At 39.0% G+C, this 20,740-nt stretch overlaps 1 protein-coding gene across 1 annotated transcript in view; it reads left to right on the top strand.

Annotated features, from left to right (window-relative positions):
* LOC120296792 (E3 ubiquitin-protein ligase parkin-like) overlaps positions 1–17,642 on the top strand; it is a 131,645-nt gene extending 114,003 nt beyond the window's left edge. Inside the window, exons 4-6 of the mRNA XM_039318766.1 lie at positions 7,345–7,431; positions 14,877–14,994; positions 16,535–17,642. Coding sequence (XP_039174700.1) covers positions 7,345–7,431; positions 14,877–14,994; positions 16,535–16,644 — 315 coding nt within the window. The 3' untranslated portion in view covers positions 16,645–17,642. The remainder of the gene's footprint in view (positions 1–7,344; positions 7,432–14,876; positions 14,995–16,534) is intronic.
* Positions 17,643–20,740: the final 3,098 nt, after the last annotated feature.

The following is a 20,740-nucleotide window of genomic DNA, read 5'->3' as shown; positions in this document are numbered from 1 at the left end:
CTGCATTCTTAAGGGTTTTTTTGTAACGGTGTGTAAATATGTTTTATTTCTATGTGTCTATTGATGGGTGATTTGTCTGAATGCCAAGCTTTTGGGAATTCCCTAAGCATGTCTGAATTTAGCTTGGTACAGGATGCTCACAGTTTCCCAGTTGAAACTATGACTGAATCCATGTGTTGTGAGATTAAGAATTAGTTGGTGTTCATGGATATGCTCTGCTAATTATCTACTTATCTTTCCTACACAGTGTCTGTTACAATCCTTACACTGTAGATTGCAGATGGGTCCTATTTTTCTTCTTCTTGGCCTACAGAAACTGTTAGTTTACGTAAGTTGTTTTGGAAGGCTTTGTTTGGTTTTTATGCCACAGCGATACATTTGGTTGTAACAGTCTGTTAGTTGTTTCTGAGATATTTTTTGATGTAAGGCAGTATTATCCTTTTTATAGCTTGTGTTGGTTGTGCTGTAGTGGGTTGAGTGGCACTTTTTGATAAAGTTGCGTGTGTATCCATTCTGTTGGAAGATAAGCAGGGATTAATGCTAGATAAACAATCAAGCAGAAAACAATACCTTAAATAAGGAATGGCAGAAGAGAAAACCATGACTCCACCAACAGTGGTAGGGTAAGTCGTTGTATACAATTTGGGGTACAAAAAATTTCTTTCACCCATCTGTGCCTTATATGTTTAACATATTGTTAAAAGTCCAACGAATAAGAAAATGCCAATGACAGCTTTTTCCTTCCCCCAGTTAGCTAAGGTTTACTCTAGCCTTAAGCCCAAAGATCTTCTTGCTTCCTGCCTGTGCAGCTGGAATTCAGAAGTGGTTTTCTCTCTACAAAAAAATGTTCCCATCCAACTCTCATGCCTAAAAGAAGGATCATGAGAAGGGAGAAATCTGTGGCACTATTTGTAAATGATACAAGTAATTCAAATGGTAATTTAACCCCAAAGGACCAAGGGAGCTTTGTGGGGCTGAGGCTTCTAATGAAAAAAAGATGTACTGCTAACCCACCTATCTTTCCTTTATCTGTCACTTGTTTCTTACATAATTCATGCTGTGCTGCAACACAGAAATGCTTAATGCATTTCTGCCAAGCAAAGCCTATTTATTCTGACCAACCTATCAACCTCCAGGTTGTTCTTCTACCATGGAACTGATTTTACATCTCATCCATTATCTAATAAGATGTGAAAACAGTTTTCTATCTTGCCCTGAGATCAGCCTTATTTCCACTGAAAGGAGTGCCGTGACATCATCCAGAAAGCTTCAATATCTCGAAGAATAACTCCCAAATCAAACTAGCCTATATACATACCCACTGACCTAATACAGAAGCTTGCAAAGGAAAACTCTAGTTGCTCCTACCCTATTTCGATGCTCTCCAAACCGCAGGCTTGTTCTCAAACTAATGGGCTTTACCAGGGACTCCAAGCTTTTACTTTTGCAGCCTAACAAAACTGCTAAAAACAAGAGTGTTGGTAAAGGACTTAATGGCCCATAGCCAGAAGTGAGGAAATGCATTTGGAAGACAGAAAGGTTTGTAAATTAGACAGCTTCAATGAAGAGTAGTGATGCAATGCTAGGCATTGGCAGGGGGCACTTAAACTTGATGATGTCTCAGACTACAGCTTAGTTAAGAAATGTTTTGACTGGCAGCAGGTGAACAATTAATGAAAAAGAAGCTTAGCTGTCAAAGAAGGGCCCCATATTAGGGATACATGCATGTTCTTTCCTGATGTCAGGTATGTTCACAGTACGTTGGTGAGGTAGAATAACTTTCATCTAGAAGGAATATTGCGTCTTTGGTGATATGTGCTTGTTTTTCAGTATTTTGCAACCAGAAATAATGGAAATGTATGGAACTCAAAAGTTCAAATGATAACAGGAAGTTAGAAGCTTTTATAAGTTGCCAGCATTTCTACAAACATAATCATCTTGCCAGTCTCTTTTGAGTTAAACATCATCTTGCCAGTCTCTTTTGAGTTATATACCTCGTAACCCTGGGCAAAATGGGCAGCATACAAGTCAAACAAACAAACAAACAAACAAATAAAACACAAAGAATTAAAGGCAGCAGATGAGAAAATAAATTATAGCTAATTTCATTTAGACCAATGCCATTCACTGTACCTCTGCATACATTTTTTATTTTTATCCTCTTGGCAAATCATCCATCCAATCCATTTATCACTTCATTCCTTGGCATTTGGCAAAGAAACATCCAGCTCTCTTTTCTTAAGATTTTTATAAACTCCAACTAACCGTAACTTCTTCAGTATTTCATTTCCTCTTCCCTCTCCACTTTTCTCTTTATATACAGGTAGTCCTCAACTTACGACCCACAACTGAGCCCAAAATTTCCGTTGCTAAGTAAGACATTTGTTAAGTGGGTTTGGTCCCATTTTCAACTTTTCTTGCCACATTTGTTAAGTGAATCACTGCAGTTGGTAAGTTAGTAGCATGATTGTTAAGTGAAACCGGTTTCCCCATCGACTTGACTTGTCAGCAGGTCGCACAAGGTGATCACTTGACACACACACCCTCCGGCACACCACAGCAGTCATAAATATGAGTCAGTTGCCAAGCCTCTGAATTTTGATCACGTGGCCCTGGGGGATGCTGCGATGGTCATAAGTGTGAAAAACAGTCATAAGTCACTGTTTTCAGTGCCATTGTAGCTTTGAATGGTCACTAAATGAATGGATGTAAGTCAAGGCCTACCTGCATTTATTTTGCAGTTCGACATTCATTCTCTCTATACAGGTAGTCCCTGACTTACAAAACACTCACTTAATGACCGTTCAAAATTACAGTGGCACTGAAAAAGCGACTTAAAACCTGTCCTCTCGCTTACAATTGTGGCAGCATCCCCATGGTCACATGATCAGAATTTGGGTGCTTGACCACCAGCGTGTAGTGATGAGGGTTATAGCATCCTGATGTCATATAATCACCATGGAAACCTTCTCAGCCAACTTCCAATAAGCAAAATTAATGAGGGGAAGCCAGATTCACTTAAGAACCGTGAGGTTCGCTGCACTGATTCACTTCACAACCATGGCAAAAAAAAAAAGGTCATAAAATCAGATGTGGCTTACGCAAATGCCTTGCCTAACGCTGGAAATTTTGATCCTAAGTCTCATCATAAGTGGATTCTTTTCATAATGCTCACTTAGCTTTGTAAGTGGCTTATTTATTTCAACCAATCAATTTATATAGCTGCCCGTTTCACGTACATGACTCTGGGTAGAGAAGGATAAAGTAATATTGGTGATATTTCAAATACGCTTCATGGAATGATATCTGCTAATGGAACGGTGTTCTCTTATATCACCCCATATCTGGAAAACTGCATTATCACTGCAGTTTCTGTTGTGCAGCGGAGGAGTTGTGTAGAGGAAGTTCAACCTGGTGCAGAATAAAGGTAGTGCAATGACTACCCTCCAGCATAATATAATACTGGAAGTAGACCCACGTCATTTGTGGTAAATTATATATATTGTCTTTAGATCTGCTTACCAAAACTAAATGTTTTACCTCAGAGGTTGTACCATAGCTACCACATTTGCAGAATGGAAAAGTTGCGTAAACCTTACATTTGTTTACCACAGCTTCTCCTTTAAGTGTGTTTTCTTAATACTTGATGTTTGTTCAATTTTGCATAGGGAGGTGACCTAATAACCTTCTAGATAGCCTAAATGTCAGTACAGACAGTCCTCAACTTACAACAGTTCATTTAGTGACTGTTCAAAGTTACAGCGGGATTGAAAAAAAGTGACTTATTACCATTTTTTGACACTTAACAACATTTGTACCAGCCCCATGAACCTTTGATCAAAATTCAGATGCTTGACAACTGGTTCATACTTAGGACTATTGCTGTGGCCCAAGCTCATTTGATCACTTTTTGTAACTTTTTGACAAGCAAAATCAATGGATTCATTTAACGACCATGTTATTAACTTAACTGCAGTGATTCATTTAGCAACTATGGCAAGAAAGATCATAAAATGGGGCAAAACTCACTTAACAAATGTCTCACTTAACAACAAAAATGTTGGGCTAAATTGTGGTGATAAGTTGAGGACTACTTGTATGCTTTTAACTATGCAGTGGCAAAAAAAAACCATAAACCATAATAAGCAAAGAAACAGTACATACTAAAACCAATAGGAAAAAATATTTGCAGCTCAGAGACCCCAAAATACTAAACCTTTTCTTATGGATTAATCTGTCCGGTTAGAGAAAGAAGAAAAGTGGCATGTTCTAAAATAAAAAGAAGGGTCAATGAAGGCCAACATCACTGGGCTGTCCTATGAGAATTGGTGAGTTAGGAGAAGTATAAAAGCAAAGGTGTGTAGTAATTAAGGCTGTGCGACAGAAGTCCAAGTTTACTATTAAAAATCAGGAGGCAAAAGGAGTTTCAGGCATTGCGTCATTGCTTTTCTCCTTATCTCATCAATTTTCAAAAATAAAATCTATAAAAGTCAACCTCAGCTTCTCCAGAGATGGATTATGGTGTGTAAAAGGAATGCTGGGGGACTCTCCTTTTTGCACACCTGGCTTAACAGCTATTAATTTAAATAGGAAAGATGACATGCCACCTCTACAGAGAGAGCTCTACTTACCAACGTTCGGCTTACATTCCAAAAGACTGTTCATCAATTGATTTTGTTCGTAATTCCAATCAGCAAAGAAAAACCTGTGCACAGTACAGTCCCTTAAAGTCCGCAAGTGAATCTGAAAAAAGTATGCAAGTGGAAGTCGTGAGAAGATGGGAAAGGGTTAGCAATAGCATTCAACATTTAAGCTTATATACTGCCCCATAGTGCTTTACAGCACTCTCTGGGCAGTTTACAGTGCAGAAGCATTATCTACATATTGCTCCCAACAATCTGGATTTTTACCAACCTCAGAAGGATGGAAGACTGAGTCAACCTTGAGCCCCATCAGGATCGAACTCCAGGCTGTGGGCACAGTGAGCCTGCAATACTGCACTACCAGGGCTCCTTACATAAGTGGCATGCCTGAAATTCACCCTTTCCTGCTTTCTCCCAACTTCCAGGTTCTTCTAGGATGGAGTTGTGGGCAGGTTCGTTCATCTCGGCAAAAACTTGCAACTCAAAAGTTCTTAACTAGAGTAATGTCTGTACTGGAAAATGTACCACTGAAATCTTTCCAAAGGGAACATCATTGCAAAAATTCATTGCACTTAAGTAGTTGGACCTCAGCCTTTCAGCCACTGCAGGCAAAGCTTGTTCTAGAATAGCTCAGCAGGTTGTCCTGTTTCATTTTGCATAAGCAACATTTTGCAGCACTGCAATGAATTGTGATTTCATACGGCACTTAAAGTGACAACAGGAGCATGACAGAGTGCAAAATGGAGCTGCAAAGATGTGACATGAGGCAGATAAACATTTTAGTGTCAAGTTGTGCTGATATGTCTATTCATTATATGCAAGAGCCAACACTGTATCGAAACATCAGACGTATTCCATCAGCTTGGCTTGTCAGTGTAGCAAGGAGCTAAAAAAGAAATCTTTCGGTATTCTAGTGATGGGTCAAGATAGTGTACTTCAGAATGGCCAGAAGTATACTTTAATTGATATTTCACTTTATTTGTTTTTTTTATTTTCTCTAGACACAAGAATAGTAATTAGGAAATGACAATGTAGGGATCATAGATCCATGTCAAGATTTCTGCCTTATAAAGAAGTAGGCAATACACGCATGAGGGTAATTTTTAGATTGTTTTGTTTATTCAGAGCTATCATCTGTGATTTTACTAAGTGGTTTTAATATGAAAGTTGCCGACTGACAGAGGAAAAAATAAGCTGGCTCTCCGTCTTTGACAACGCATTGCTGCTGTTCACAGACATTAGAAAATGGGACAGGTAACAAATGAGGAATCCTAATTGAATTCTAGGAGATGATCAGGCTGAGCCTGGGGGAGGGGAGGGATCAAATGCATCATCAGTCATGAATCCTTTCACATCCACAAAAGATCTAAGTCCAGCTCATCTTGAATTCCTTTTACTTTTATCTACCATTGATAGTTCAGATTCTTGTAGAGATCTTAAGCTCAGGGCTTCCATTTGATCACCTTTAAAGCCCTTCATGGCATGGGTCCAGGTTAACTCAGGGACCATCTCACCCTACTGGGATTGGCCCTCCCTAACTGATGCTGGCAGAGAAGGCAGGTTGCGGTCCTGTTAACCTGATTATTCCGACTGGCGGGGTCCAGGAGGAGGGCCTTCTCTGCTGTTGCTCCTGCCCTCTGGAACATCTTGCCCCCCTCCATAGGCCCCAACCCTCTCCATGTGTCCTTAGGTTTTAATGTCTGATTTTAATTTTTATGTTTTAATTGTGTATGTAACTGTAGACTGCCCAGAGTTACCCTATGGCAGTGGTTCTCAACCTTTCTAATGCCGCGACCCCATAATACAGTTCCCCATGTTGTAGTGACCCCCAACCACTTATACATCACTGGGTGCCAGGGGCGTGGCCAAAGAAAAGGGGGAAAAAATGGCAGACAGCCTTGTTTGGCGACCCCCGTGAAATGGTCATTCGACCCCAAATGGGGTCCCGACCCACAGGTTGACAACCACTGCCCTATGGTGAGATGGGCGGCCCATCAATTTTATAAACAAACTGCCTGGATCGTCTGATTTCCCTGGTGCTTGACATGAATTAAACATAGCAATGTGGATATGTTTGTCCTGAGTGAGTCACTGATTAATTTAGAGAATTGTTCTAGGAATCCTGAATTGCTGGAACCTCATCTATTTCTCATTATTAAGAAAATGCAACACTTATTGGCAGACACTCTTGAGCCATGGCTATAAAAGAATCTTCTATGTGAAATGCAGTCCCTCCTGTGTTCCAGTGTTTCCAAAATTCTAAGATCAAATAGTTATGGAAATATTTTGGGAAAATTTTTGTTTGCAACTAAGGAACCCAAGATAAAGTTTGCCCCCTGTCCCAATTTTCTAATGATATTATCTCAGAAACTCGCCCAAGGAAACAGACTGATGATAGTTCTGGCTTTTCCACCACTTCTTCTCTCCCCCCAAAAGTTTATAAGCTGTTTTTGTTATAAACCTCAGTGCTTCCATGTATAAAATGAAAAGAAGAAGTCTTTTTCTTGTAATAGAAGCTTTTTTATTGGAGAAAAGTATACATGTCAGATGTATTAATGAGCAGGCTATGTGATTAGATGGATGCTAAATAAGAAATTATGAGAATTTAATGGGATGAGAAGAGTGCTGGATCATCTGAAAACACTACAGCTGTCATATCTCCCTTGATTCCTAATGTTTGTTTATTTTTTTCTTTTTCTAGTTTGTGTTCTGCCGTGAATGTAAAGAAGAATACCATGAAGGTGAATGCCATAGCTTCTCCAAATGTCCAGGAGCCACAGCTCAAATGGTACATATCTCCACTTCCATAGTATCTCAGAAAATTAACTAGAGAATCATGGGGGGAGAGGGTGCTAATCAAGAACAGAGACAACAAGGGCCTTGGTGGGAAACATCATGTGGGCAGAAAGGGAGAAGATCCTGCAGTAAACATCTGTTTCCCTTTCAGAAGTCCTAGTATTACAGTTATTAGCTCTTAACCAGAGCCCTGGTGGCACAGTGGTGAGAATGCAGATTGCAGGCTAATTCTGCTGACTGCCCGGAGTTCGATTGCGACCAGCTCAAGTTGACTTCCAGCCTTCCAAATTTGCTAAAATGAGGACCCAGATTGTTGAGGGCAATATGATGACTCTGTAAACCACTTAGGAGTGTAAAATACTATGAAACAGTATATAAGTCTAAGTGCTATTGCTATACATACCATAGGTGGAACAGAAGTAGTTATTAAAACTTTAATAAAGTCATGAAAGTCATGATTTCCAACACATATACAGACAGACATCTGCTCAGAAAATGAGGCTTATTTTATCTTCACCATGATGGTATTCAGATTTTTGGAGAGAATGATTGATGCGACTTCCATAAACTTTTGTTATAAAGAAGCATGGAAGTTTATGCTTGATATGCTTCCTTCCACGTTCTTCCTCTTTACAGCCCAATGTCAGTTCTTCAGCTTACAGTACTAATGCATAAATCAGCACTGTGAGCAGCAAGCACAAATGTAATCTATATTATGAAGATTATAAAAACTGATGGGGAGAAAGTAATTTGATTTTTATTTTAAAGTATTTAAATTTGTACTTTCTAATAGAGCTGTGCAATGCTTCAGATTAGATTTCAAAAACATACTTTGGAACATGCAGAGGGACAACTATAACACCCATTAACTACTGTTTAAAACTGTATCTATAGTCTAAATTATTTTTTGGAACTGAATCCAAAGAGTTGCACAGTGTTATTTCTGAACAAATAAGCAAACTGGAAAGTTTTTCATTTTTTTTTTCATTTCTTGAAATAATGCAATGCAGTCATTCAGTCAACACATGCAAACAAAAATGCACACATTTGCAAAACACTGCACAGATTGAGATAAATTATAAAAAAGGGGAGAAAATTGAACAAATTTTGTGGTGCAGAATAAATCTCTTTAACTGGCTTTTGGGTCTATTTAATACTATTATCTTATAGATGGGCTTTTTTCCCCAATTTGCTGTTGTTCATCAACATTCAATCAACTCACTGCTAGGAATATTTTAATGTTTGGGGATTTAAAAAGGGATGCTTTTAGATTTAAACAAGGAATGAACTGATCATTATCTCTAATAGTCACAATAATTCTGAATTCTGTTCACTCCATAAAGAGAAGTGCCAGACTGGGCAAATTTATTTTAATTTGGGTCAAGATAGTGTAAGGATTATTTTAAAAGCCAACCAGCCAACCAATTTATCTTTCAAACTTAAGCAAAGAGGAGGTCCTAATGTGTACTTTTATGTTTCATACTGCGAAATTTTCTTTTATTTCTTGTAACAGTCATGCTGAAATGAAGAAATAATTAAGTTGAGAACACTACTCCTTATCAAGTTAATTTTTGGACTTTCACATGGGGCTGCACATAATTGCTAGATTCTTAGAGAATGCCAGGATCCAAACTAAACCACATTATTCATTAAGCCGACCAGTATCCAAGTGTCCTTGGATGCTGATGTTTTAGCTATAGTCCAGTGATGGCAAATCTTTTAGAGACCGAGTTCCCAAACTGCAATCCAAAACCACTTATGTATCGTCGGGTGCCGGGTGGGCGTGGCCCATTAGCTGGGTGTGGCCAATTGGGTGGACATGGCTCATTGGGTGGGCATGGCTATGGTGGTAATGGCAGACTGTGTAGGACTAAAAAGTTCAATCAATCAGTTCCAACTTTGCGAGATCTTTTTTTTTCCCGCGAGAAGTTGAAATTGATTGATTGAACCTTTTTTTTAACACGGCGGTGGAGGCCTAAAGCAAAAAGGTTTTATAAAACCCAGCTGAAGGCCTAGGACTGGGGTGAGGGCGCATGTGCCCACAGAGAGGGCTCTGCGTGTCACCTGTGGCACATGTGCCATAGGTTCGCCACCACGGCTATAATCAGTTCTGGGGGAAACAGATGAAGACCTGAGGGGCATTTCTGAGACATGGCTGATTTTGAGAGATGGAAGTATAGCTGTTTTATACTACCCATAGCTATATATACCGTAAATGCCGGCGTATAAGGCGACTTCCGCGAGCGCTGAAATCGGCACCAAAGACTGGGGTTGTCTTATACGCCGAGTCATCTTATACGCCGGAAATACTGGTAGTTTCTGGCGTATAAGACGACGTTCTAGGAATGCGGCCCAGCGATAAAGACGGGGGTCGTCTTATACACCGGGTCGCCTTGTACGCCGGCATATATGGTAATATATAATTTATGTAGCTGCTGTCTTTCCCCGAAAATAAAACCCAACTGGAAAATAAGTCCTAGCATGATTTTTCAGGATGCTCGTAATATAAACCCCACCCCAAAAATAAGCCCCAGATAAGATCGCCAGCCAGATGGATGCATTTAGTACCGTATTTCCCCAAATATAAGACCTTCAGTATATCCTTTTTATATCTTTTTGTTTGTCTTTTTTTTTGGTCACTGACAAACAAAGTGTCTTTTTTATCATAAAAGTATACCATTGTCATTTCTGTTACTCTCTTGTTATCTATCAGTTCCTGGTGCCAAAGGGGGCTTAATGGGGCCCAGAGTCATTTTTTTATTAAAAAGATAATAAGGGAGCCAATGCTTATTGATCTGCTTCAGGAGAGATTTTTTAAAAACGAATGCCAGGCAGCCATAAAGCCTCAGGGGAGGTGGAAAAGCTGGTTACCTCCCAGGCATACATTGGCAAATCCAACCTGACATTAAGCGGGTACCTATGTCTCCCACAGGGTGGTAGGATGGGCCAATAGCTGAACTGCTCAATATATTATATAACTCCTATTGCTTCTTCACAGGATGAGAGGAATTTTATGGGTAAGTCACAGAGAGAGTGTCCTTCTGGGATCTAATTAACCATCTGTCTGAAACCACCTAATAAAGCAACCCCAGCACATGTGCCCAAACCTCTTGAAATTCACAATTTGGGAGGTAAAGAGGTGTCTTGGGACAGTGCAGGTTTTCAAAGAGTAATAAAAAAGACAATTTGTATATTGATATTTCCCAATATATTGACAGGAAATAATCACATAACATTTTTTAGCTAGATCTGGATCATCATTTAAGTGAATCCCATTGAAATGCATCCAGAAGCTTCAGTGATGCTTTGTTCAATATTATAATTTAGATATAAATATGGATCCCTAGACTAGAGCACAGCTCCATCTAAGTAAACTGCCCAAACAGAATCCTATTTTTACAAGCACCATTCCCCCAACTATCTTGATGTAAAAAAAAAAAGTTGTTTTAATATTAAGCTTGTCTCTGCACATACTTTTTTGAGAAAGCAGATCAAGGAGCTGTGGTTTTGTTGTATAAACTAAGAGATTGGCAAAAAAAATTGGTGATTAACCTGGTTAACCACTAACATGGTTCAAACATCCCGCCTCAGAGTTCTGGAAGTACAGGTAGTCCTTGACTTACAACAGTACATTTAGGGACCGCTCAGTGTGACAGTGGCACTGAAAAATGTGACTTATGACCAGTTGGCTGGCTCAGGAATTCTGGGAGTTGAAGTCCACGAGTCATAAAAGAGCCAAGGTTGCCTACCCCTGCACTAGGCCAGTACTAGGAAGGCTTAATGAGGCCACCCACCTTTCACTTTCATGTCATCTACTGCCATGATAGCTGACAGGTACTTGGATTCAAATCAAATTCTACTGTATAAGATCCAAATCAAACTCAGAGCTATTTGGGATGGAGAAAAAAAATACATTTCCTCATCCAACAATTGCCTTGAGTTTACATACTGTATCTGCATGACCATCTTTCCTATGACCAAGAACAGGAACATGCCAACGCAGCCGTTCAGTAACCTTCTCTGTCCTCCAATTTCCAGTGACTTTATTAAGCCCTTTCTTTCACTTCATGCAGCCTTCGTATTTTGCACCTGGTGGCACTCTGCTACTGAAGAAAAGTGCTGGGAACCCTTTTCGAAATCGGCCAGTGATTTTCTTATAATCTGTGAATTAATCCAGAATATTTTACAAAGTACAAGATTACACGTTAATCACCTGTATGACTTGGCAGGGGTGGGGGGGAGCTTTCTATTTATCAATAGGAGTTTAAAGAAATAGCTAATTTTGTGCATCACGCAAACCCATAGTTGTCTTTAAAAAGGTAACCACATAAACAATGCAAAATTGCTTCTCAAGGACATATTATCATATTGTTTTCAAGGTACGCATGTATGTATGTAAGTAGATAGGTAGGTAGGTACTGAATTTATATAGCAGCCCATCTCTCTTGCGTGTGACCTCTGGGCAGTGCACACAGTTAAACACAAACTAAACTATCAACATAATTTATTTATAAAATTTACCATTTCAAATATTATATTAAAAGACCTAGCATTTTGATGTTTTGACAGCTCAGCCATCAACAGATACCTAGAGATAAATCTCTACCCACCTGCCATTCAAATGGCATAACCAAAACCACAGGAAGAAAGCAAACAGCACAAAGCACATCCTCCTTAGCAATCAAAACCGAGATAAGCAAGAAACAGCACCAGATAAACAATCAAGGGGGAGAAGGCAACCAAAAATAAAACCTCTTAAGGAAGAAACCACATTCCTAGAGTTTCTTCTCATTTGTGGTCATTCCTGGGAGAATTCATAATGTTCCCCTATGATAAACTTCCATTTGAGAAGAGCTGAAGTTATTCTGAGCAGAGTTTCTTAGCAGATGAGTAGAACAAACTGAAAATAGAAATGGTGAAGCTGGTTAAACTCCTAAAGTCAGTTATCAAATTACAGTGCAATTTACTGCATGCCTATCAAAAGAAAGTCTTATTCCATTTCGTGAAATGTATATTTAGGTAAATGCCCATAGGATGGCAACCTGCCCTCTTACCTTTGCAAATTTCAAAATCCACAGAAAATTTTCTGTGGAAAATTGATAAGCCCTCCAGCACACTATTGCATATGGCAAGGGCTGCTCTTTCTCAAATCCAGAAGAGCATTGCACGATTTTGGAAAATTCCCCCAACTGCATACCACATCTAATAATGTTCTTTTTCCTGCTTTTCTCCCCACACTCACATTACTTCTGCCCAGAATAAATGCACTTTGGTTACCATCTGGGACAAAATATCCCTCTTTCATTCTGCATAGGGGTTAACATATCTTGAGACATGTTTCAGTTTGGCCACAGAGTTCCCAAACACAGTTTTCCATGCATAGAGCAGTGTATGCACAAAACACTGGCAGATTCCTAACTTTAGACCTGCAATACCTGTCTTCCCCAGAAGATGGTGAGAAAATTATGAATAATCCTTTGCTTCATGCAGGTTGAGAACAACTGTTTATGTCTCTTGAAATCTGGTTCCTTTTTGCCTAGTAGCTATTTTCTACTATGATATGACTTTGTGTAGCTGGTAGCAACAATGTCAGAATTTGGCTTTAATATGGGATTTTGTGATCTCTTTCCCAAAACAAGCGAGTAGAGATACCAGCAACACGAGTTTACCTATTCATTAAAAACTTGGCTTTGATAAAATAATATTGCACAACCACAAATAATTTCAGCTTCAAAATCCAAAAATAAAGGCTGTTCAATGTGCAGAAATAAAGCTAATGGTTTCTGACTGCTTCCTCTTTTTGTGAATGGGTGCGATGGCTTAGGGGTTAAAGACACTGAGCTCGTCAGCTGCGAAGCTGACAGCCTGGGTTTGAGATTCCTGTGCTAAGCGACGGGCTCTTGCCACAGGTCTCACACACGTAGCGTTTGAAAGCATGCAAATGCGAGTAGATAAACAGGTACCATGAACAAAAGCAAGGAAGATAACCCTTATTGTCACTTTTTCTGTGAAAATACTGGCACACATTAAAAATAAAATTCTGAGGCCCGCTCTCAAAAGTGTGTGTGTGTGTGTGTGTGTGTGTGTGTATATATATATATATACAGACAGACAGACACACACACATACACACACACACACACACACACACACACACACACCACTTTGGTGAGAAGGTAACGGTGTTTTGTGTGATTCGTCATACTGGCCACATGACCACGAAGGCATCTTCATATAATGCTGGCTCCCTCAGCTAAGAATACCGCCCCCTAGAATCAGACACAACTGGACAGGGGAAACTTTACTTCTATCTTTATAATAATAAAATGAATTAATTGTCTAGACAAAACAGAATGAAGTATCAAATTGCAACAACTCAAAAGAAGGAAATTAGCCCAAATCTTTTTATGTAATGTCCTTTTATATTCTTAGGGTAATCAAGAAATGGTGAGCTTTCCAAGCAATTAATTTATGATTATTAATTTATAAAATTATGCTTTAGAAACATTTCATTAAAATGGAATTACAGAGTTACATGCAGCAAAATGCATGCTCCAAGAAAAAGAAGCTGGGTCATGTATTTGTGTATTAATACAAATTAATATAATTGTTGGCCTTGCAGGGCAAACCGGATAGGAATCACAAACAGATTAACTAATTTTACCTTATGGCAAAGCATCATTGCAATTCTGAAACTACAGTCCTCCTCCCAGTCTCCTTTACAGCCTGAGAGACTAGGGGGGGGTCCCTTCTGAGCCTCTTCCCTGCCCACTATCAAACTGCAGGCTATGCTGTCTCTTACCTGATAGTTTTCTTGCCAGTATCCCTTGACCCCCATCTCCCAAGATCTTTCCCATATACGTACCATTGTAATAAACTCTGGGCATTGGTCAATATTTTAATACAGGTAGTCTTCAACTTACGACCACAATTGAGCCCAAAATTTCCGTTGCTAAGTAAGACATTTGCTAAATGAGTTTTGCTCCATTTTACGACCTTTCTTGCCACAGTTGTTAAGTGAATCACTGCACTTGTTAAAGCTACTAACACAGTTATTAGGAGAAACTGACTTCCCCATTGACTTTATTTGTCAAAAGGTTATAAAAGGTGATCACACAACCCCAGGACACTGCAACCAATGTTGCAAACATCTGAATTTTGAACACATAACCACGGGGATACTCCAGTGGTTGTAAGTGTGAAAAACAGTCATAAGTCACTTTTTTCAGTGCCCTTCTAACTTTGAACAGTCCCTAAATGTTTGTAAGTCAAGGACTATCTTCATCTATTAATAATAAACTTTCAGCTGTTGGTATAATACAACTACTCCAATTATCCTATGCATGCAAAAAAAAAAAGTACAATCTAGAGAAAGTGGCCACATGTGTCATGATTTGTGTAACTTATCCAGAGTTCATGGTTTTTCTCTCTTTGCAGGGATTTGAAATTGATGAGCATGCAGCTGTGCAAGCTCGATGGGAAGGTGCATCCAAAGAAACAATAAAAAGAACAACAAAGCCGTGCCCTAAATGCCATGTTCCAGTAGAAAAAGATGGTGAGTTTCCTGAAGGATATTTCACACTCCCAATAGGCAGATTTTAAAACAACATTGCAAAGCACTCCGATATACCAAGTGTAACCTAGCATGGTTACCATTTTTACTTTTTTAGAATTGATTGCAAACTCACTGTTTTGTGATTTAACTTTCAAAACTATGAATTCAACTGTTTATGGAGGTTCTCAGTCATCCAGGTCATGATTATCCCAAAGATGCTTTTCCAAGAGGCAACTGGACTTCCTTGTTTTTCTTCGAAGACGTTTCGCTTCTCATCCAAGAAGCTTCATCTGAAGAGCTAATGAAGTTTCTTGGATGAGAAGCGAAACGTCGTCCAAGAAAATCAAAGTTCAATTGCCTCTTGAAAAAGCACCATTGGGACATGAATAAAACTATCAACTTTCTAGAAGATAAGTTCTGATCATTCACTATGAGCAAAAATACCATATCAAAATCATGAAACCAGATAACACTTTTTAGTCACTGTAGGAAATGAACATACAAAGTTGTCCTTCAGAAATTCTTAATTGAAAAGTAAAACATACGGAACCAAAAACTGCAAAAGATTAGTGTGTGAAAAGAGAAGAAGGCTGAACTCACAGGATAATTTACTTTTGAATTTACTAAACTTGATACCCTGCATATGTATTGGATTTCAATGTCTATAATTCCTACTCAGTAGAATATAATTTGGTCCGATTTGGATTTAGGTGCCACACTGCTTTGCTTTCCCATGATGCTCTAATTCAGGTTGCTGTTAGATGGGAATGATAATTATATTAGGGTTACTTGTGATTACTACCGTGTCAGAGTTGTGTCCAGTGGTGGGATTCAGATATGTGAACCACCGGTTCTCTGTGTGAATGCCGCTTCCGGAAGTCCATTCTGGGCCTGGGCAACCAAAAATTTAGCTTGTACCTGTAAATTTCTAATCCTGTTGAATCTAATCTAATTCTCAATCACTACATTCTGACATTTCTATTCCTGTTGAGTCTACTTTAATCCTCAACTACTAATAACTCTCTCATAAATACAGTATATGAACATTACAGATTCAAGGATACCCAAACAACATTCTGGACTTTAGAGAAACTATAAATGCAGAAGAATTGCATTTCACATTGAGTGTCTTCTTTGGGCTCACTTCAGAATCAGGATTTCATGAATTGAAAAGGAATTTAGAATGGATAAATGCAACATTTCATAAACTACATTCTCCCCTCCCTCTGATTAATGATTCTTGAAAATATAGTTCAATGAAATTAATCAACCAACGGCTGTTTATTTTATTTATTTATTCATTACATTTCTATACTACCCATGGCATCTAGGAGACCCTGGGCAGCTGTCCTCAATAAAGAGTTTGCAAAATTAAAAAAGCTCCACACATAAATTAATTGTAGGATCTCAAACGAAACCCATAGGTAATTACTGTAATACCCAGAGACATGCCAGCTTATTATCAGCTTATGTTTACATTTCTACTAATGGTTGCTTGTCCTGTATGATTTTCTTATACACGTTATTGACTTTCTTCTAGGTGGATGTATGCATATGAAATGTCCTCAATCTCAGTGTAAATTTGAATGGTGTTGGAAGTGTAGCCTTGAATGGAACAGAACTTGCATGGGAGATCATTGGTTTGACTGATCCTTAAGTAATCCTATAAACAACCAAGAAATGATATGATAATATGCTGGTGAAACCAAATATTGGGGCACAACTACAGTTGTTTCAAACAATATCAGATTCTAAAGATCTTGCTCAAGGTATGAATTTCTCATGAGAATTAGTTGTGGGCGCCACACATCAGTATGTATATTCAGATGGTCACACCTATATCCAACATAGCATTTTAAAAAAAGTAATCAGAAGAATCAGGCTATCATTTGTTAGCTATCAAGACAACTCTGTAATGGTGCCTCCTCCCTTGAAAATTAGGACGTGTCCTCTGCCTGTTTCTCTTTGTAATTAAGTTAACCTTTGATTTGAACATTTATTATCTATTATTGGCAAAATAAAGATCTATACAAAACTGGGCCTCTCAAAATTGTTCAAACTATTATGGTTTATATTTATCAGCAATTCAGTTTGTGGCTTTGTGTTTGAAGCTTTAGAATTGTTAAATTTTAAATTACATAAGAATAATCAAAAGTGCAGTTTCAGCTAAACAATATATTACACAACTTGCCTTCTAAAATCTGAACTTTTATAGTACAATATTCTATAGTGACTCATTTTTTTACTGGACTGATTTCCAGGCCTAAGTCACAAATAAAAGTATAGATGTTGGTTTTCTTCTTTTGACCCAGTTTTGACCCAGTTAACATGATTTCCCCTTTTGGTTTGTACATTCCTAGCAGATGCTAGAAGAGGTTGGCTAATGTATACATTGGAGACTTATGCAAATCTTTTCTAAGTCAACATCAATTTGAGTTCTGTGATATTTTTGTCTGACCCAATAGAAATATTTACAGTTCTACTAGTTACTCAAAATGGTTATAAAACAGATTGATTTTGATTGATTTTTTTATTGATTTGATTTTTAGCATTATATTTTTACAAGTCTTTGGTTGACGCTATGCCATTATTATAAAAGATCTTGCTATAAGTTTCATCCACAATAAAAGTTCTGGTGTTTTCATGTTTTTGATGGTATGTGATTACTTCAGATTTATTATAATGAAGCTATTGTGAAACTACTTGAACGCAATCTTTCATTAAATACATTGAGTAGGTGGCTTACACACTGCTACATCAGAGTTGTCACATTGTTCTGCTACTGTATTTGCCAATCTTGTAATTCAAAATCTAAATGAGTGGTGGATTGCAATCAACTTTCAGTGTTAGGAATTTAAGGATCCGCATGTGCTACAACTCATATAGGTGTTTTCATTCTTTTGGCTGGGAGCTCAGTGGCCACTGTAGTTGTGAATACCAATAATCTCCAAACCCTTTGATTACTTATTTAAATGGGTATTTTTCCCAGACTACCCTAACTGAAGCCTCAATTAAATGTTTGTGAAGGTCTGGGAAATAAAAAGAAGTTGGAAATGGGTGATGCCTGTTCTTTGCCATTTGTTAATAAAGCACAGCTGCTAATGCATGGGCTATAGTAGATATTGGTTACTTATATTATGTAATCTTACAGCAAAAGCAGCACTAGCAGGCCTGTGGGGGATAACACTCAAGAATTTATCTAGAGCACAGGTCGGCAACCTGCGGCTCCGGAGCCGCATGCGGCTCTTTGAGCCTTCCCCTGTGGCTCCCAGCCTCCTCTGCCTTTGCAGAGAGAGACAGAGACAGAGAGAGGCAATTGCGCTTCCCTGCTTCTCTCTCTCTCTCTCTCTCTCTCTCTGTGTGTGTGTGTGTGTGTGCTCTCTCTCTCTCTCTCTTTGTGTGTGTGTGTGTATGTGTGTGTGTAAAAAAAAAAAGATTGCACTCACAGTGTTCTCCGAGGAGCTGAAAAGCTTTCTGGGCGGAGCTCCTCCCTTTGCTGCTCTCTGCAGGAAGCAGGAAGGGCAGGAGAGAGCTAGCTAGCCCAGCTAGGCTGACTCAGGAATTCTGGGAGTTGAAGTCCATGAGTCATAAAAGAGACGAGGTTGCCTACCCCGGAGATTGTTGGAGAACAACTTGAAGCTTGCCAGGTGAGCAGCAGATGGGGGGGGAAGAGAGAGAGAGAAAGAGAGAGAGAGAGGGAGGGGGAGAGAGAGAGGAAAGAGAGAGAAAGAAAGAGAGTGGGGGAAGAGGAGTGGCAGACCAAGGGCAGAGAGGGAGGGAGGGAGAGAGACACAGAGAGAGAGAGACCCTTTTGACATCTAAAATGAAGATAACACTGCATATATCCTTTTTTTACCTGTATGTGTATGTACGTGTATATATATATATATATATATATATATGTGTGTGTGTGTGTGTGTGTGTGTGTGTGTGTGTGTGTATACATATACACACACACACACATATATACACACACACAAACACACACACACAAACACACACACTCCTATAATAAAGGTAAAAAAGGATATATGCAGTGTTATCTTCATTTTAGATATCAAAAGGATTTTGCGGCTCCCGGTGTTTTGTTTTTGGTGTGAAACGGGTCCAAGTGGCTCTTTGAGTGTTTTGGGTTGCCTACCCCTGATCTAGAGCAATTCTATGTCTTCAAACCTCTTTTCTGTCCACAAGATTGGTTTATTTGCAGGAATCAGCTTAGGAAAGTAAGAGATGGTTTATATATTCAAAGCCTCAAATCATAACTTTCTTTTTGGATAGAGAGTAGATTTAACATTCACAGACCAATATATCCTGCCTACTAATTTCTATTGTTACATACACAGACATACACAAACACCAAATTCACTCTGGTAGTAGAAGTATTTAGGAGTTGTGTCAATGAATCTTAAAGGGTTAAAAGAAAAATAAAGTTAGTGTAATTATAAACTTTCCTCTACATCAAACTCAAAAAAAAGTTATTAGAATAAAAAAATCCTACTTTCTCACTAACCTTTTTTTTAACAGAACCACAGCAATAACATAATGCAGGTCTCATCAGAGGAACCAGACAAAAAGTGTCTCTCCCATGAACAATATGATGAGATGTAATTTAGAAAATTACAGATTGGTCATTGTCCAGATCAGTAAAGGTCTTGCTAGCTGTTGGGAGTTCCTGGACATCTGGTGCAAATGGGTGACCAAACTCAGGACTGTTGGCTGAGCAACCAGGGCTGCAAGGTTACTGGAAGAAAAGGTGTTTATCTACTGCAAGTATGCAAAATCAGACATCTGCCTACCCCAGATTCAAGAATTATGGCCACCCCCAAAATGTTGCACACTTTAGGGCAACACAACACAACACAAAGCAACCTTTCTTTCCAAAAGGTGATTTCTCTTCTTTTGGAAAGAGAAGCAGACGATCTGCCGCACACCCTTCCCATACAGAGGCCATATGATGCCATCCTGAAAAAGAGGCATCACTATGTGAGTGGCCACAATTCACAAAGTCACAGGATGCAAGAATAGTGACCACTTCCAAAATGGCACCTGGATTGGCTGCTTCTCCTTGAGAAAGACAACCTTCGGAAAAGATAAGTGGAGTGAGGGATGATGGGGTGAAGGGGGCCCAGGGGTGTGGGACCCAACAGAACAGGAAGGTTCCTTGGGAGTTGGAGGAGGCTACCAGAGGCTACATGTGAGCTGCAATGTGGCTTGCCCCGGAGGCACTCCATGCTCCATTTAATGACCACAATGGGGAGAGATGGAATGATCGTTAAGTGAGGTGATCATGTGCTTGCCTCGCTTAATGATCATTACGACTTAACCACCATAATTCCAGGCTGAATTGTGTTTATAAGTTGAAGACTATCTGCAAACTTAAAAGAAGACCAAGCTAAGGTCAACAGACAGAAAAAACAGCCTTAGAATTGGCAGAGAAGGTATTGAAGTGGTGGATAGCTTTTATTTTCCAGCATCAACTACCAACAGTAAAGAAACAAGCAGTCAAGAAATATGATGCAGACTAGATATCCAGGTGCTATGAGGTGTCTACACCTACAACAATCAAGTGCGAGCAGCGTTCTTCCCTGTTGCACTCAATGGAAGAGAAAGTTAAACTTTGAAGAAGTAGGATAGGAAGATTACTGACTTTTTTGAACTTTAGTGTTAAGAGAAGATTCCTGAGAATATGACAGACAACCAAGAAAACATACAAATAGAACACTGAAGAAATCAACCAAAAGGCCTT

The sequence above is a fragment of the Crotalus tigris genome, unplaced genomic scaffold, assembly GCF_016545835.1.
Source record: "Crotalus tigris isolate CLP2741 ecotype Arizona unplaced genomic scaffold, ASM1654583v1 scf7180000021529.231165, whole genome shotgun sequence".
Classification (NCBI taxonomy): domain Eukaryota; kingdom Metazoa; phylum Chordata; class Lepidosauria; order Squamata; family Viperidae; genus Crotalus; species Crotalus tigris.
Note: the sequence above shows the minus strand (reverse complement) of the source record. Positions and strands in the feature narration are given on the sequence as shown.